General features: G+C 55.0%; 1 protein-coding gene across 6 annotated transcripts in view; it reads left to right on the forward strand.

Moving 5' to 3' along the window:
• Positions 1 to 17020, forward strand: part of HDAC7 (histone deacetylase 7) — a 36281-nt gene that overhangs the window by 5980 nt on the left and 13281 nt on the right. For 3 of the 6 annotated variants that reach the window (XM_053554778.1, XM_053554783.1, XM_053554782.1), the window contains exons 2-11: positions 10507 to 10557; positions 13649 to 13839; positions 13972 to 14062; positions 14358 to 14469; positions 14976 to 15091; positions 15303 to 15428; positions 15756 to 15847; positions 16036 to 16146; positions 16285 to 16465; positions 16676 to 16869. In XM_053554778.1, the coding sequence (XP_053410753.1) occupies positions 10507 to 10557; positions 13649 to 13839; positions 13972 to 14062; positions 14358 to 14469; positions 14976 to 15091; positions 15303 to 15428; positions 15756 to 15847; positions 16036 to 16146; positions 16285 to 16465; positions 16676 to 16869 (1265 nt within the window). The remainder of the gene's footprint in view (positions 1 to 10506; positions 10558 to 13648; positions 13840 to 13971; positions 14063 to 14357; positions 14470 to 14975; positions 15092 to 15302; positions 15429 to 15755; positions 15848 to 16035; positions 16147 to 16284; positions 16466 to 16675; positions 16870 to 17020) is intronic. The other 3 variants (XM_053554780.1, XM_053554779.1, XM_053554781.1) reach the window with 2 other exon arrangements.

The raw sequence follows: 17020 nt of genomic DNA on the forward strand, positions 1-17020 counted from the left end.
TGCCTACAGGGATTGGAGACCCTGGTGGTCAGAAGGAAGCCTTGGGCCTTTAGAGAGAGCCTCATGCCCTGGGGACAATACGGGGAATCCCACCCCCCTTTATTTAGTTCAACTTCCTCCCTGTAGATCCCGTTCTAAGGACCCTCTCCTGGCATCTGCCGCCCAAACTGGGTGAGATCGAGACCAGAGGCAAGTGGGTCTGATTCAAGCCACTGGCTCCTGTGGTGATCCCCAGGCCCCAGGATGGCAGGCGAAGTGGGGCAGGCTGGGAGTTACAGGTTCGGAAAGAGCCCAGGGTGGGGGAATTCGGCGACTGGGCTGTAACCGTCTTGTTTTGCTTGCCCCACAAACCTGCACGTCCGGGCATCCGCTGCGCCCAGGTTCAGGTTGTAGAACTTCTCTCAGAATGACAGGCTGGTGGCACCCGGCTGGGGCAGGGGGTGGTGAGGGAGAGGGGGGAGCCCCAGGCAAGGGGGAGCAGGAGGGTTAAAAATAGCAGCAGCCTTGTTTCGGTTAGCAAATGTGGAGGCGGGGAGCTGGAGGCGGGGCGGGCAGCGGGCAATGTTTGCCCACAGCAGGGCTGCGCTTCCCCTGGGTCTCAGGAGTGAGTCATGGCAGACGTTGAGGAGGTGCTGGCGCTGCACCCGCAATCCCGTAGGCGAGGGGCTGAATGTAGGCTTCATCCCTGCACTCCAAGCCAAAAGAGCTTGTGACTGTCCCCTCCAGGCCATCAGGACTGTCCTGAGAGTGGGCCAGGGGTATTACATGATGTGGGGGAAGAAATGGGCCACTCTGAGGCCACAGGCCTAAGTTTGAATCCCAGCCACAGGGCTGTGGGTGGGACCTTGTGCAAGGATGTCCAGGGCTCTAAGACTGGATTTCCTAGTTTCAAGTAGGGATTTTCTCATATGTGTATGTAAACGTTTGGAGTTTAAAGCACCCTACAGATGTTAATTATCACTAGAGACCCTCTGTGCCCATTGCAAAGGCTGGTAGGAGGCCCTTCCTGTAAGGACTCGGAGTGAGGCTTGGACTGACCTTGACAGAATCTCTATTCCTCCTGTAGACATCTAAGCGTGGCACTGGGTACAGTGCTCTCTGCGCCTCAGTTTCTTCACCTGTAATGTAAAAATAATTACAATTTCAACCTCATGGAATTACTATAAAGATGAAAGGAAATATTGCAAATTAAGTTACCTCCATGTCTGGTATGAAGTCAGTGTACACTGAATACTCATCATTATTATTAATGTTATTGTTCATATTTTTGAAGGTCAGGGATAGGGAATGTTAAAGACATGAAGAACAGAAACTGGGCCCAGCCCCAGTTCACACAAAAAACCAGGCCAAATTCCCTGTTCCAGATTCCTCCACCCAGAAGGGGCTGGAACAGAGGGAGTCTATAGCCAGAAGTCACAGGGTGGACCCCTACTTCTCCCGATCACTCCACCTCCCCCAGCCTCACCCAGTGAGGCAGAGTGAGAAGGGACCCCAAGGCCTCTCAGCCAGCTGGCCCTGTGGACGGACCACCATGCCAGCTTGGGGAGGGTCTGGGACAGGGTGTCGAGTACCTCGCCAGCATCTGCTGGAGTGACCTTTACTTTAGCCCCTGCCTGGCAGCGCTTAGGAGGAACAAGGGGCAGAGGAGGGGTGGGCAGGTCAGTGATGTCAGCAGTGAGTATTCCCAGCACAGCGGCCCTGGAAGAGGCCTGAGGCATTTCTTTCAGGAAATGGTGATTATTCAGCCGACAGGCATTCATTAGTAAGTCCTTACTTTGTGCCCAGCCCTGTGCTGGGCCCTTGGAGAGATTCAGGAGAGGCAGAAGACACAGGATTGTAGATAACACGGAAACTCAGAGGGCAAATGGTCCAAGAGTACATGGAGGTGATGAAAGCCCCGTGGCCTAGTTCTCATGGAACTTAGAGTTGTATCTTGACTTCGCTGCCTGTGTACGTGTGTGTGTTTGTGTGTGTGTGCATGTATACTGCATTATTGCAGAGGCAGTTCATGTGCATTGCAGATAATCAGACAATACAGATCAGCAAAACCTAAAAAATATCACACACTCTTCAGAGATCACTGCCATAGGCCCTCTGCACATCTTTCTGTTGCCTTATATGTCCTTACATGTTACACTTTTTACTAAAATGAGATCACAGTGCATATGTTGTTTTTTCGGTCAGTGATGTCTACCTTCCATTACAGTAAATTTTTATCTTATCAAATTCACAGTTGGCCAGAAATTGTCCCTACAGGTGGTTTGTCCAAATTGGTGTACAGGACCATGTGTCTGCTGAGTTCCCTGAAGGCTGTATAAGCAACCAGCTGGATTTGTGATTGGGCAGAATCCCTGTTGACCAAGTCTCAAGATCAGCCCTGGCTGCAAGAGGAAGGCAGGTCACCTGGAGAATCTGCCCAGTAGACTTCTACCATCTTCCAAAGTAACAGGCAAAAGGAGGATGCTGGGGCCACTAGGATGAACCTCTAGGGTATTTACTGCCATTAATATTAATGTGGCATCTCTCTATTCACAGCTTGGTGCTGTTCACATGGAGATGCCCCTGTTTACTTGGTTCTTACTGAACTGCCCTCCCATCCCACCCCCAGGCCAGGTTGTTTGCAGTGGTCTCTGCCTTCCCCTACACCAGGTCAGGTGTTGTCACTTGGTCACTTGGTTGTGTTTCTGATCCTCAGGAGGCCACCCTGAAGGTGGGTGCTCCCTTCTGCACTAGTGGGTGCCTCCGGCCCTTCCACCTGCCCAAGGACTGCCGGTGTATGAGGCCAGGGGTGGGGGCGGGGTGGTAGGGAGAAAAGAGAGGTACATATGCTATCTCCTCTTAAGGGTGTTTGCTCCTGAGTACCTACTGCCAGGGTGACTTGCTCTGGTTATGCAACCCACATTTCGTATAGGGCTTGACAGTTTCCAGAGCGCTCATGTGGTGTTTGATTCTCCATGGCAGTCCTGCGAAGTATACTTGTTCAGTGAAACCCTGCTGGAGACAGCTTACAAGAAATAAATAAAATGCTAAAATGTACATTTAAAAAGGTGGGAAAATGTAAGATGAGAAAGAGAGGGAAGGGGGCATGGGGGGCCTCCTGGAGACAAAAGACATGTGAGGGACACAAAGCAGAGATTGTGATCTCTGAGTTTGTTTTTGTTTTTGTTTTGAGACAGAGTCTTTCTCTGTCCCCAGTCTAGAGTGCAGTGGCATCATCATAGGATGCTGCAACCTGAAACTCCTGATCTCAAGTGATCCTCCTGCCTTAGCCTCCTGAGTAGCTGGGCCTACAGGCATGTTTCACCATACTTGGCTAATTTTTAGTTTTTTTTTTTTTTGTGTGTGTGTGTGTGTGTGTGTGTAGAGATGGGGCTCTTGCTATGTTGCCTAGGCTGGTGCTAAACTCCTGGCCTCAAGACATCCTCCTACTCCAGCCTTCCAAAGTGCTAAGATTACAAATGTGACCCACTGTGCCCAGCCCATAGCTCTGTTTTGATTTTTGTTATTGTTGATTTTAGGGATGGAGCACAGCACTGTGTGGGAGCCTGCAGATGCTGTGTCCTGCCTCCCCTCGGTGGCCTCACCTCCTTCTAGGAGGTGGGCTTAACTGTCTACACCAGTGCACTGATCCTGAGCTCAGGTCCCAATGCCCTAGTGTCTCCACTACCATCTGTGTGGCCTTGGGAAGTTCATTAACCTCTCTGAGCCTCAGTTTCCTCATTTGTAAAATGAAAATGACAATAGTATCTACCTTATAGGATTGTTGTGAGGGCTACGTGAGGTAGTACTATTGAAATGCTTAGTACCGTAATCAGCACACAGTAAGTATTTACACGTGGTGGTGCATCAATATCAACATTATCAATTAATAATCAGAATAATAGAATTATTGTTGGTATTATAACTTAGACATTTCCCTGGTGATCTTGGGAGTGGGCTGTGGGCCTTGTGGGTGGCACAGGTGAGAGGAGCTGTGGAAGGCACCTCTGGTAGAACTGGTGGGCAAGCAGAAGTGGGGTACACGGGGAGGCAGGGTCTGGCCAGGGCCCCCGGAGCTGGGAGTGACGGGAGAGCAAGGGAGTGCATGTGAGACCTGAGAGGCAGCCCAGGGTGGAGGGAGATGTTGCTTTCTGGGTCACTGCCCCTGGAGTGAGGCTGGCTCAGACTGGCTGGTAAGAGGGAGCAGCCAGTCTAAATGAGGCTCCAGAGGGTAGGGAGGAAGGGGAGAGGTGAAGGCAGAAACTAACAGAACCTGAGCTCTTAGCCTCATGTTACAGACAGGCTTCCAACTTTGCTTGCATAGGATATTCTGCTTATGGTAGGAAAGATTGTCATTAGACTTCACGGTGAACTTCTTGTCTTAGGGATTGGAGACATGGGAGCAGGGGAGAGAGGTGGAGGGTGGCACTTGTGTCTTTGAGGGCTTTCAGGACCTGAGAACTCCTGGAGCCATCTGGATAAGGGAAGCCTGTCTGTTGAAGAATCCCTAAGTGGGCAGGGCAGTGCAGAGGCAGCCAGGCTCTAAGGAGAAGGCTGAAGGTGACAGGAAGTGGATGCAGGCTCGCAGGCCCACCACCCCCAGGAAGTAGCTATGCTCTCCCTTCCATAGTGGGTGTGCCGAGAAGGCCAGGTGGTGGTATGAGAGGCCCCGGCAGGTGGGCAAGGCTGGAGGGCCCCCAGTTTTCTTTGCCAACAGGCAGTAAGGATGCCTAACCCAGGAACCAACAGCCACATGTAACTCAGAATGGCTCAGCACCCCCACCTCAGTGTCCAGCCAGATCTCCATCTGTGAGAGACTTTGGGGTCGAGTAGGGAGTAGGGGTTCTGGGGTCTGGGACAAGTAACCAGGGACAACACTTTCCTACCCCAGGAGCTCAAGCTGCCGCTGCCATGGTTACATCTGCTTCCTGTTTGATTCATCTCAAACAGCCGAAGGGGCGTGGCACTGGCTCTCAGCTAGGGCTACCGCTGTGTGGGGCTGTTTACAACAGCCGCGTGTGGGATTCCCAGAAAGAGACTCCAAACCGGACATCCTGCGGCTGCAAAATACCCAGGTGTCAAGAGCTAAAAATAGATAAACCAGGCCCCAGCTGCCCAGAGGTGGCGGGACAGGGGCATGCTCACAGAGGAGGCCCTCAAATCCAGCCTCCTGCCTAGAGCCAGTGGAGCTGCTCAGTCCCTGAGCCCCAGGCTGGGCCTGCGTCTGGGTAGACCAGCAGCATCCTAGCTTGCTCACCTGCTGCCTGAGCCCCTGTCCTGATGGGTGGTTGGCCCCTCTGCCTTTAAGAAGTGGCCCAGCGTGCTTTGGGATGCTAATGAGCAAGGCTTAGAGGGACTGGGGGGTTCCTAGAGAGAGGACAGGGCAGGGCATCAGAGAGCAGGGAACCTGGAGCTGATGTTCCTCTAAAACCGCACCCCTGTTGCCAGCTCCTTTCCAACATCCTATCTTAAATCACTGGTTGGTTTCTGTGATGTTAGCCACTCTAAGTGATTATTCAGTAAGGCCCTCACAGGTGCCCAAAGACGAAATGGTCAGTGTCTTCCTCTCACCCGCACAGCACTGGGGGTTGCTGCTGGCACAGGTGTCTGTGGGGCCATGTGATCTGGGTCTTTTCCTGTGCCCATCTAAGTCCTGCATTTGTCCTGTGCCGGCTGGCCTATGGCAAGTGGAAATGCTACTAAGGGGCCATGGGGACTATTGGTTGAGAGCGTGAATTCTGGAGCCCGGTTCCTGGACTTGAGTCCCAGCTCAGCCACTCTGCATTGTGTAACCTCAGACAAGTTATTTCATACTGCTGGGCCTCAGTCTACTCATCTAACTAATGGGGATAGAAACAACCACCGCCTCATACGTTTGTCATGTGGGGTGGCCAGGCTAGCAGTTATAAGACGCGTAGAACAACTGGCACAGTAACATTCAGGTGGAGAGAAAGGGAAGAGACCGGAGTTGGGGGAGGTTGGGGATAGGAGAAGGGGCAGTGTTGGGCATCTGGGAGAAGGGGGTCTGTAGCAGAGGAAAGGGGGGGAGTTGGAACCAGACATTGAATTGCTGATACTAGAAGGGAGACTGCAGGCCAGCTGCAAGAGGCAAACAGTAGCCACTGCCACCTAGGTAGCACCCAGGTATGTGGGCCACTTCACACACAGCACTGCTAATGTCAGGTGACCTCATCCAACCAGGTCTCCTTATCTCCTTATAACCTGGAGGGGCCGCCAGGCTTGCCCAGGTTATATTGTTTCTGGCTGTCCCTGCCAGTTACTGACGGGGTCCCATCTGACCAGTGTCCTCTGTGCATGGGACCCTCAATTCTCTCACAGTGTGTGGCCTGCCAGGCTTCATGTGGCAAGGGTTTCCAGCCCCCTGCTGGGTTCTGGATATATCTGAGCAAGTACCAAAATAATGGGCAGTATTGAGAATTTTTGGAAGGGACATGGAAGAAACAGAAAGGGCTGATTCTAGGGAAGTTCAAGGGAGTTTAAGATAAGGGAGAAACTTGTTTTATATTTTTCTGGGCTCTTTAAATTTCTTTTTTAGTATCAGCAAGTAGTGTATTTTTTTCAGAAGTTTTTAAGACTATGGGCTGTATTTTAAATTCCTTAAAAGTAAGAACCAAGTATCATCTATATTTCCATCTTTTCAACCCCTAGATCAGTGACTTCCCGTGGAGTTTGTTAGCACCTGCCCTTGAGATTGACCTTTTGGGTTTCTGCTGCATTGCCTGGTCTGGCTAGACCACTGGCCTGCCGGGTGGCTATGACCTTGCCCTTCTCCTCGCTCTTTCCTCCTCTGCCAAGTGAGAGCCTTGGCCTGAATGATCTCTAGAGCCTGAAAGAGCTGCTCCTTCGTGCTCAGCCCTCGCTCTGTGTCAGGGAGGCCTGGCAACCACAATGTTCTTTCTCCTGTTTGTTTATTCTTGGATCTTCCTGAAGCCATTTCACCCCTAGCTTTCATCCTCTCTGCCAGCCCTCATGCAGAGTTAAGCTTTGTCTGGCCTGTATCAGAGAAAGAGAACCAGGGGCAGCAGCCTGGGGTGTGAGGGAGTCGGCCCTAACTCAGGACTGCGGCCTCCTGCTGCAGCCTGCTCTCTTGCTGCTGATGCCCGAGTCTTCTCCTACATTTTTTTCAGCTAGTCAGGAGACCAGGGAGGTGGGAACAGCCCCAACAAAGACATCTGAGGCATTAGAAGGGGGCTTCTGGGTGGCAGTGCTCCTAGGGAAGCCCTCTCTGAATGAAGGGCCTGAAGCCCCTGGGAGAGCAGGTGGTTAGCAAGGCTCAGTTTCTGGCCCTCTGTGTAGATCTGGGGACAGAGTCACACCTGCTGGGCAGATAAGACCAAGGTTGAGGCCTGAGGCTATCAGATAGGAGCAGTGGGGAAACAATCTTGTCCCAGGTGTTCAGGGGTAGAATTGTGGTATTGGTGTCTACTCTGGATATTGCTGAGGGCTGGGGTGGACCCACTGGAGCAGGATTTCTGGGGCCCTTTGGTTTAAGGTGAGATCGGGTGCTTTGGTTTAGGGTGAGATCCGGTTCTCTGATGAAGGAAGGTGACTTGGTAGGCCCAGGTGCCTTAGCACCAAGTAGACAGTCCTGAGTTAGGGCCGACTCCCTCCACATCCGTAGCCCTTGTTGCCATGCTAAGTCTAACTGCACTTGCCTCCAAAGAAGGTCAAAACGGGCAGTAGCCAGGTCTCCAGAAAGGAGAGAGAGCCCTAGCCTGGCAGAGAGCTGTGTGGAGAAGGGTCCAGCCCTGGACCCATCCCTCAGTTCTTTACTCCTCATTTTACTTCAATCTGCCCCCTAATAAGTGGTAATAGACTCTTTTTTGGTGGGGGACAAAATCTCACTATGTTGCCCTCAGTAGAGTGCTGTGGCGTCACAGCCCACAGCAACCTCAAACTCTTGGGCTTATATGTAAGCCAAGCTCAAGTAGCTGAGACTATAGGTGCCTGCTACAACGCTGGGCTATTTTTTGGTTGTAGTTGTCATTGTTGTTTGGCAGACCTAGGCTGGATTTGAACCTGCCAGCTCCACTGTATGTGTCTGGTACCCTAGTTGCTGAGCTGAGCAAAACAGCACCGAGCCCTTTTTTTTTGGAGACAGAGTCTTACTTTGTCATCCTCTGTAGAGTGCCGTGACATCATAGCTCAACCTCAAACTCGTGGGCTCAAGTGATTCTCTTGCCTCAGCCACCCAAGTAGCTGGGACTACAGGCACCCGCCACAACACCAGCTATTTTTATTTTTTGTTTGTAGTTGTCATTGTTGTTTTGCAGGCCCTGGCTGGATTTGAACCCGCCAGCTCTGGTGTATGTGGCTGGTACCCTAACCACTGAGCTACAGGTGCCAAGCTGGTAATAGGCTCTTTAAGAGAGGCAGTGAGGAGCTAATGAGAAGAGGGATCCCCAAGTTCAAGCCAGAATTGGAATGCAGGATGTTCATGCTCTGGCTTCCGTCCAGCTACTGACAGGTGCCATGAGATACCCTTCCTCACTCTGGGGAAGCAAAGAAATTGTTCCTAGGTCTTATGGCTCTTGCTCTGGGCTCTTTCGAACTCAGTGGCTCTCAGCACAGAGCCAGAACTTAGGGGAGAAGCAGACTTTTCCCAAGAATTGCTTTTAGAAGCAGCCCTTGTTGCCAGTACACACACAGGCATGTGTGTATGGATGCAGCTTTTCTGAACATAGGCTATATTATAGACCATCACTACAAAACATCCCTTTTGGGCCTGGTAACAAACACCACAGAGTTCAGGGCCATTAATTTGTCTCCTATGCAGAGAGAGTGCACGGTGTTCGGAATCTGTGGTTACTAAGAGAGCGGACTGCAGGAACCTGGCTCTGCTCCCAAGCCTGAACTGCTGACGAGCCCTCAGGCAGGGGACCGAGGGGAGGTAGGGAGAATTCCCAGGAGGCAGGGGGCCTTAAGCCTGACAGAGTCTCTGGGAGTACACCCTGCAGCCCAGTCCAGAAACTTCTCTCAGGGGACTAGGTCCTGTAGAAGAAAGAGAAGGTCCTAAGAAAGCCCGGAGTTAGGGGTTACCATGTCCTGGGGGGGGGGGGGGGTGTCTGCCTCTAGGGCTTACAAAGCTCAAGAAATAGTTCGTGCTATATCTTAGGCACGTGGCCAGGAGAAAGTCATTGTGTTTGATTCACTGGTCACAGAGCCTGCCATGTGCCCAGCAAGGTGTTGGGTGCAAATGGGCATGGCTTACAAATGGCACCACGGAGATCAGGACGTGGTGGGGAGTGAAGCATTGAGGTGGTAGACACAGCCAGTGATATAGGAAAAGTCACCGGAGTCATAGGAGGTCAGGGTGAGCTCCACCAGGACATGTTGGGCTGGACCTTAAAGGACAGGTAGCATTTGAATAGGTGGAGTGGCATTTCCTGACTAAACTTCAAAGCATGGGACAGTGGTGTTCGGGAGCAGGTAGGAGTCTCCCTGTGTCTACAGTTCCCTCTCCGCCAGCAGTGCTGGACTGCAAGGAGTTCTCCTTTCTCAGTTTCTGGAAGAGGAACTGTGGCTGCCCCTGAGACATAGACCCTGAGAGTAGCACCCACCAGTTCTGCAAAAAAAATCTCCCTTTTGCCCCAAGTCTGGCCTGTGTAGGCCTTCTGCGTTCACCCAGTGCTGCCCCCCCCCCCCCATGGCCTTCTGTTCCCCTGGTCCTGAGCTGGGATGGCAGGAGGGAAAGGTGTCCCTCATAGACGGGTGGCCTTAGGACTCACCTCTGTCTTGCCCTCCCGCAGCCAGCCTCTGGTTTCCCCAGGGTCCTTCTGCTGCTGACCAGCTTGGGCCCTACCAGTGGATTCTGAGTGAGATGGGAGGGCCAGAGCTGGGCTTATATGTGGAAAGATTTCTATCTCAGGCTATCTGGGAAAGAGGCTGAGTAGATCTCTTCTCTGGGGGAACAGGATGAGGACACAGGATGGGGCAATAGGAGGAAAGGGGTCCCCGGCTGGGGTACTCAGGCTATGCATTCCAGACCCTACCATTCCACAGCTTTCACCAGACCTGACTTTACCTCCAGGCCATGACCCTGTCCCACCTATGAGCCTGTGCCCCCCATCTCCCTGCTGGCTTCCCCAGCCAGCACTTCCCACCTCTGGCCCCACCTCTCCTCCCAGCCCTCTTTCCCTCTAGGCTATGGGAGCCTGGTTTGGCTGCCAGGGAAGATTGTATCTGACCACATCAGGGCGGGCTGAGGGCACTGTTGGGTGAGCTGGGGCCTCCTTAGGTTCTTGCTGTGGACTGAGCTCAGGTCACTCAGTGGAAGGGCAAGGGAGGACAGGACCACCTCTTAGCTGGCATGGGGATTTGCGCAGAGGAGTGGGGTGGGGTCTTCTCTTTTTGCTAAGCTTCTGGTGGAGGCCCAGGTTTTGGCATGTATAAGCTACAGTGAGGCCTTCGGAAGCTGCAGGGGCCAGCCTGGCTTGGCCCCCTCTCCCATCTTTCCCATCTCGGGCCCCTCCCTGCAGCCCCTTCACTCCTCTCTTCTCTCTGCAGATGGGACCCAGGTGAGTCCGGGTGCCCACTGTCCCAGCCCCTCTGGCACAGGTAAGAGTCAGGCCTGAGGGAGCCCGTGGTGGGGAGTGAAAGGTGAGGGGTGGAGAAGCCCCAGGAAGGTGAGAAGTTGAGGGATTGGAGAGGCAGGGTGGCTGGCTGATCAGCCACAAGGTAGGCAGGTGGGGGTGCAAGGGGAGGGGCAAAGTCGGGGTTCCACGGGGAAGGGCTGAGGAGTGGGGTAAGAGAGGCAGCTGTGGATGCGGGCTAGGCTCGTTGCCAGGAAGCACAGGAGGAAAATAAAGACAGGATGCTCTTCTTGTCCTTGCTAGGTGTAGTGACATAGGAAGGAAAGGAGGAAGCTAACATTTATACCCAGACCCCTGCCCCATGTCAGGCACCGGGCGAGGTGTGTTCTTATCTGTCAACCCATTCGGTGGGTGTGGCAGCCCATGCAGGACTGCTCCCCTGTGACGTGGTTCTCCCCCGTCCTTGCCTCCTTGCCTGCCAGCCCCAGCCTCTTCTACTGTTAGGCTGCCTTGGAGTAGGAGTGACTTCCTGCTGCTATGCTGGTTTATGACCTGCCATGAGCTAGGTCTAGACTGGGTAAGGCCTGCCCTTAACTTCAGCTGATGTCCACATAGAGCCTACTGAGTGCAGGACAGACAGCCTAATGCCCAGTGACTCTATCTGGCAAGGAGTAGGGCAGCCCAGGTATCCTCCTTGCTTCAGTCCTGGTTGTCCAAACCCTAAAAGGCAGGTTGGACAGATAGGACACACAAAGAGAAGAAGAGAAAAAATGTAGGAGGTAGTATGTGCCCAGTGCCAAATGAGAGGACACCTGATTAGTGAATTTATCCATTTGTTCAATAATCAGTGAACCCTGTCTCTGTGCTAGACCCTTTTCTAATTATTTTAGGGGGGATGTAAGCATTTGTTCATTGATTTCATTTTTCTGAGTGCTTACCATGTCTAGGTACTATTTTAGGTGCTGGGGATGATAAGCATTGGGCGAAACCAAGTCCCTGCTCTGTGGAGCTTAAGTCAGACATGGCACCTGGCCACCAAGTGCTTCTCCTGCCATGGAGCAGCCAGCACGATTGCTGTGCAGGAGAGGTGGGTGCCCAGGTGCCTGTTTGATCCAGGGGAGAGGGGTGACTCCCAACTCAGCTTTCAGCAAAGAGTAGATTTGGAAAAAGTAGAATATAGGTATGAGGACAGCACAGGCAGGTGACATTGGGAGCAAGAGCTCAGAGGACAGATGATCTACAGGCTTGTGACAAGGTGGAAGCTGAAGGCCAAGGTGGAGGGTCTTGTGCAGATGAACGAGACCAAGTTGATAGAAGCCAAGTGAGGATCAGATTTGGGACTCCCTCAAAAGCTAAAGCATCTTGAAAAGTACTTCCGGGGTCCCAAGCAGAACCTGTCCTGTGTTCCCTTCTGCTCTGGAGGCAGTGGCCATGCTGAGAATGAGATGGGGCCACTGTGGGGGTGCTCACAGTCTGTGTGGCTGCGGCCACTGGTCTTAGGTCCAGGGGACTCACCTTGGGTTCCCCTAAGCTCCTCTTGTACCATTAGGGGAGTCACCCCAGGAAGCTAGGACACAAGAACATGGGAGGATAAGACCTTCCCTGGGGCAGGAGTGTGTTGGCATCAGAGGCCCAGACTCAGCTGAGAATGAGAATCTGGATTCCTCAGGTGGCCATGTGAAGTGTGGGTGGGAGCACTGAAGCCACACATTGTCTGCTGTGGACTGTCTGGGTGCACAGTCATCCCTTCACGACTCTTGATACGGGTGGGGTGCTGGCAGGCACCTCCTCACTCAGCTCCTCTCTTACGTCCACCTCTCAGAGCACGCTAGTGCGAGTGTCCCTTGGGGACAACATGTTGCAAGCCTTTCTTCCTTTTCCCAATGTGAAGCCTCCTTGACTTCCTGAAAATTGTTGGAAAAACAGAGTACTGGCCTCAGCAGGTCCAGAACCCCGCTGGTTCTGCCCCTGAGGTGGGAGACTGGACAGGTCCCTTTACCTCTGAGCCCAGGACGGATGGGGGTGATGAAGCGAAAGGGCTCTGCAAACACTCAAAGTGCACATGCACTGCAGATGCAAAGATTGAGGTTAGGAGGGGGTGGCTGGCCTGGAGGCTGCGCTTCCTAACTCCCTGACCGGGCCTTTGGCATGAGGCCTTCCCAGCTCTCCTTAGCCCTTGGCCCAGGGGACAGCCTGTGGCTGCCCTGTGGGGATATCCAGCATTGGAGCTGCTCTGGGGCTGGCCTGCTCCCCACCTGCTTCCCCAGGCATCTCTGGTTGCTCAGCCCAGCTGATTGTGCTGGCATGGACCCTGGTCTGGTGGCTAGTTATAAATAGCCTTTGCACCCACAGACTTGGCAGGGTGCTCCTGGTGTGGGTGCAGAGGACTTGAGAAGAGGCAGCCAAGCTTGCTGTCCTTACTGTCCAGGCCCAGAGATGCGTGGGGGCCCCAGGAGCTGGTCTGGGTGCATATAGGCCCAGGCAGCTGAGGAGCCTGCCCTGGGCACAGGGCTCTGGAGGCCCACAGTGGCTGGCCAGGGCTGCTGCAGGCTTGAGGCATCACTTCTTTATCCAGTGACTGGTGCTAGAGCATGGGAGGATGGTGACAGAGAGGGCCTGTGCGGCCTCTTGGGGGTGGGAGAGGAACAGAGTGGGCCTGTCTGCCTGATCACCTCCTTTGAGCCCAGCTCATTAGAGGGCAGCTAGGCAAATCGTCTTATTCAGGGGGTAGAGGGAACAAAGGGAAGGAGAGGGCAGGGCCCAGAATATACCACCTTGCAGCCTGCAGTCCACCGTGAAATCCCTGTAGCCCTCAGCCCCAGGCCTAGGGAGGAACATTATTTGGTGGAAAAGCCCTATGCCTGGAGTCTGAAGGTACAACTCAGACATCCCTGGTGATGGGTGTAACTGTGTTCAGGTGGTATGGCCTCCTTTCTCCTGGATAAAGTGGACTTGGTAATACCGACTTTGCAGCACCCTGGTGTGGGTTAAATGAGGAAAAGACCCCAAGGGTGTACTGTAGTTGTTAAGTGAGCTTGACAGAGGCCTTGTGGGCTGCGGCCCTGTACCTGCAGTCACAATTTCCGGCTGACACTGCCCTCTCTCTTTGTCTCCAGGCTTCCCCTTGCCCCGTGCAGACACACCAGGCCCCCAGCCCCAGCCCATGGACCTGCGGGTAGGTCAGCGGCCCCCGGTGGAACCTCCACCAGAGCCCACGCTGCTGGCCCTACAGCGTCCCCAGCGCCTGCACAGCCGCCACCTCTTCTTGGCAGGCCTGCAGCAGCAGCACTCGGCAGAGCCCATGAGGGTAAAGACAGAGCTCCCCGAATATAGGGTGTCCTTGGGCTCAGCCCCCAGCCTCCCTCCCTCAAGCCTCCCTAATGCCCAGTCTCAGTCCTCAACTCTTTGCTCCTTCCTGGGCCGCTGGCCTTGCCCACAGCTCTCCATGGACACGCCGATGCCCGAGTTGCAGGGTGGGCAGCAGGAGCAAGAGCTTCGGCAGCTTCTCAACAAGGACAAAAGCAAGCGAAGTAAGGATGGAGGCAGCCCTAGCCCCGGCCCGGCCTGGGAGCCAGGCCACCAGCGGGGGGTGGGCATAGCTAGCTCGGCCAACAGGCACCTGCTCTCTCTGCTGGCCTGGCTGTGCCTGTGAGTGGGGCAGGGTCTGGAGGCTCCAGTGAGGGGTGGAGCCTTGACTCGGTTCCTGCCTGGAGAGTCCCTGGGTTATGTTATACTGGGTGTGTGGACAAGGCCATGGGCAGAGAGTGTGCCAGGGAGGTTGCCCATTCATCTGCTCCCAGCGCATTCATGACTCTGCCCCTGCAGGTGCCGTAGCCAGCAGTGTGGTCAAGCAGAAGCTGGCAGAGGTGATTCTGAAGAAGCAGCAGGCAGCCCTAGAGAGAACAGTCCACCCCAACAGCCCTAGCATCCCCTATAGGTAATGCCGTCACTTAACCTGCTTCCCCGTCCCACTAGGCCCCTTCCTTCCCAGCTGCCATTACCTGAGCCATACCCTTCACCTAAACTTAATGCCCCCAAGCTTCTCTCTCAACTTTCCTGCCCTCTTCTCTCTGTCCGTGACCTCTCCCCTTCGCCCCTGAGGCTGTACACACACCCCCCGCTGCCTTTCTTCTATGCACAGGAGTCCCTTCTCTCTAATGTCCTAGTTCCTAGAGCAGGTTCTTGCCACAGGAGACAGTCCACAGTGGGGCCCTCAACCAAGTGCTGAGACCCTGGCTTCTCTGCCTAGATCAGAGCTCTACACCGTGGCAGCTGGGCAGGATGGGTGGCCCACTGCTGCCACCTGGAGATGGTCCCCATTCCTGCTCACCCCATGCTGTTAGCCTTGCCCCCTGTCCCCTCCTTACCAGGTTCCCAGGCTGTGTGCCGTGCTCAGGAGGGTGACCGTGCACCACTCTGAAGCACCTGGCACTTGCTCCACAGAACTCTCGAACCCTTGGAGACAGAAGGGGCCGCCCGCTCCATGCTCAGCAGCTTTCTGCCTCCTGTCCCCAGCCTGCCCAGTGACCCCCCAGAGCACTTCCCCCTGCGCAAGACAGGTGAGCTGGGCAGACAGCCAGGACCCTCTAGGGAAATTAAGGGACAAGGGCCTCAGATGCAGGTCGAGAGTGTAAAGGGTTGGGGACCACAGTTCACAGGCTTCCATCTTCTCTCTGAGGCTGCCTTCTTTTGCCTTATCCCATAGAAATGACTGGGAGTGAGGGACAGAGGGTGGCATGGGGACCTGAGTGTCACTGGCACTCCTTGCAGTCTCTGAGCCCAACCTGAAACTACGCTACAAGCCCAAGAAGTCCCTGGAGCGCAGGAAGAATCCGCTGCTCAGGAAGGAGAGCGCGCCGCCCAGCCTCCAGCGGCGGCCTGCAGAAACCCTTGGAGGTGAGGTGGCAGCCGCCCTTAATCCTGGCAGTTCTTGTCCCTCTGGGTTGGGTCCTATCCGGATGGGGGTCCCCTCTTTAGGACTACTGTGTGTGGTCATACAGGGCATGTCCTGCACACTCTCCAGAGGGGGCGGGGGCAGTGCTGAATCCAACCCTGCTTAGATGTGGGCTAAGCTGACAGCTGTCCAGAAAAGGGGGCATGCTTAAAGAAATAGTCCCCAAGTGCCATGGGCTAGCGGTGGCCTGCCTTCTTCCCCTGTGGGAGGAAAGCTGGAGACAGAGGCACACCCCGGCCTCTGATGCACTTCCCCTTCTCCCCCTCCAGACTCCTCGCCCAGTAGTAGCAGCACACCCGTGTCAGGGTGTAGCTCCCCCAATGACAGCGAGCATGGCCCTAACCCTGTCCTGGGCTCAGAGGTAAGGCCTTGCCAGGACTGGGCTTTCCTGGGGTAGTTGTGAGGCTCAGCCTCCTTCCAGCAGACAGCCGAACCTGGGCTGGGGCCGCAGGGTCTGGGCAGCCCGAAGCAGAGCCTCTGGGTTTTCTGGGAAGCATGCTGGGGTGGAGGACTGGGACCGGTGACCCCTGGCCCTGCTCCCTATGGCAGGCGCTCTTGGGCCAGCGGCTGCGGCTGCAGGAGACTCCTCTGGCCCCGTTCGCCTTGCCGACAGTGTCCTTGCTGCCCACAATCACACTGGGGCTTCCTGCCCCTGCCAGGGTGAGTGGCTGGGGTGCCCACCCCCACTCTAGGCCTCTCAGCTTCTTTCACTCCCTTTTCTTACTGCCTCTCCCCGTCACCTTCACTGCTCCCTGCTGGAATCTTCTCCCCTGTGATTTCTCCCTGCCTCTCCCTCAGGCTGATGGTGACCACAGGACCCATCCAACTCTGGGGCCTCGGGGGCCGGTCCTGGGGAGTACACATGCTCCCTTCTTCCTGCCCCATGGCCTGGAGGCTGAGGCTGGGGGTGCCTTGCCCTCCCGCCTGCAGCCCATCCTCCTCCTGGACCCCTCAGGCTCTCATGCCCCCCTGCTGACTGGTGAGTCCCATTGCTTCTCTGGGGCTGCTGGGGTGGTAGATCTCTGCACCCTGCTAAGGGCCTCGCTCGGGAAGGGACCCCCCCCAACCCTTCCATATCCTTGTCCCATGCATCGCTCTGCTGTGTCCTGGCCCCCCACCCATGCTCTTGCTTCCTTCTACCGCTCCTTGTGGTCCCCACCTCATGCCCCCGCTACCCCATTCTTTCTAGTGCCCGGGCTTGGGCCCCTGCCCTTCCACGTTGCCCAGTCCATACTGACCAAGAGGCTCTCCGGGTCAGGCCTCCACTGGGCGCTGAGCCGGACTTGCTCAGAGCCCCTGCCCCCCAGTGCCACGGCCCCCCCACCGCCAGGCCCCCTACAGCCCCGCTCAGAGCGGCTCAAACCTCACGTCCAGCCGATCAAGGTGAGAAGAATTGGGTAGGGGAGGTCTGAGAAGGTGGTTCTCAACCTATCTAATGCCGTGGCCCTTTAATATGGTTCCTGTGGGTCTCGACCCACAGGTTGAGAACAACTACTCTAGGGGGTGTTTAACTGGGCCCCTGGGGGCTGAAAGC

The sequence above is a fragment of the Nycticebus coucang genome, chromosome 12 (assembly GCF_027406575.1).
Source record: "Nycticebus coucang isolate mNycCou1 chromosome 12, mNycCou1.pri, whole genome shotgun sequence".
Lineage (NCBI taxonomy): Eukaryota > Metazoa > Chordata > Mammalia > Primates > Lorisidae > Nycticebus > Nycticebus coucang.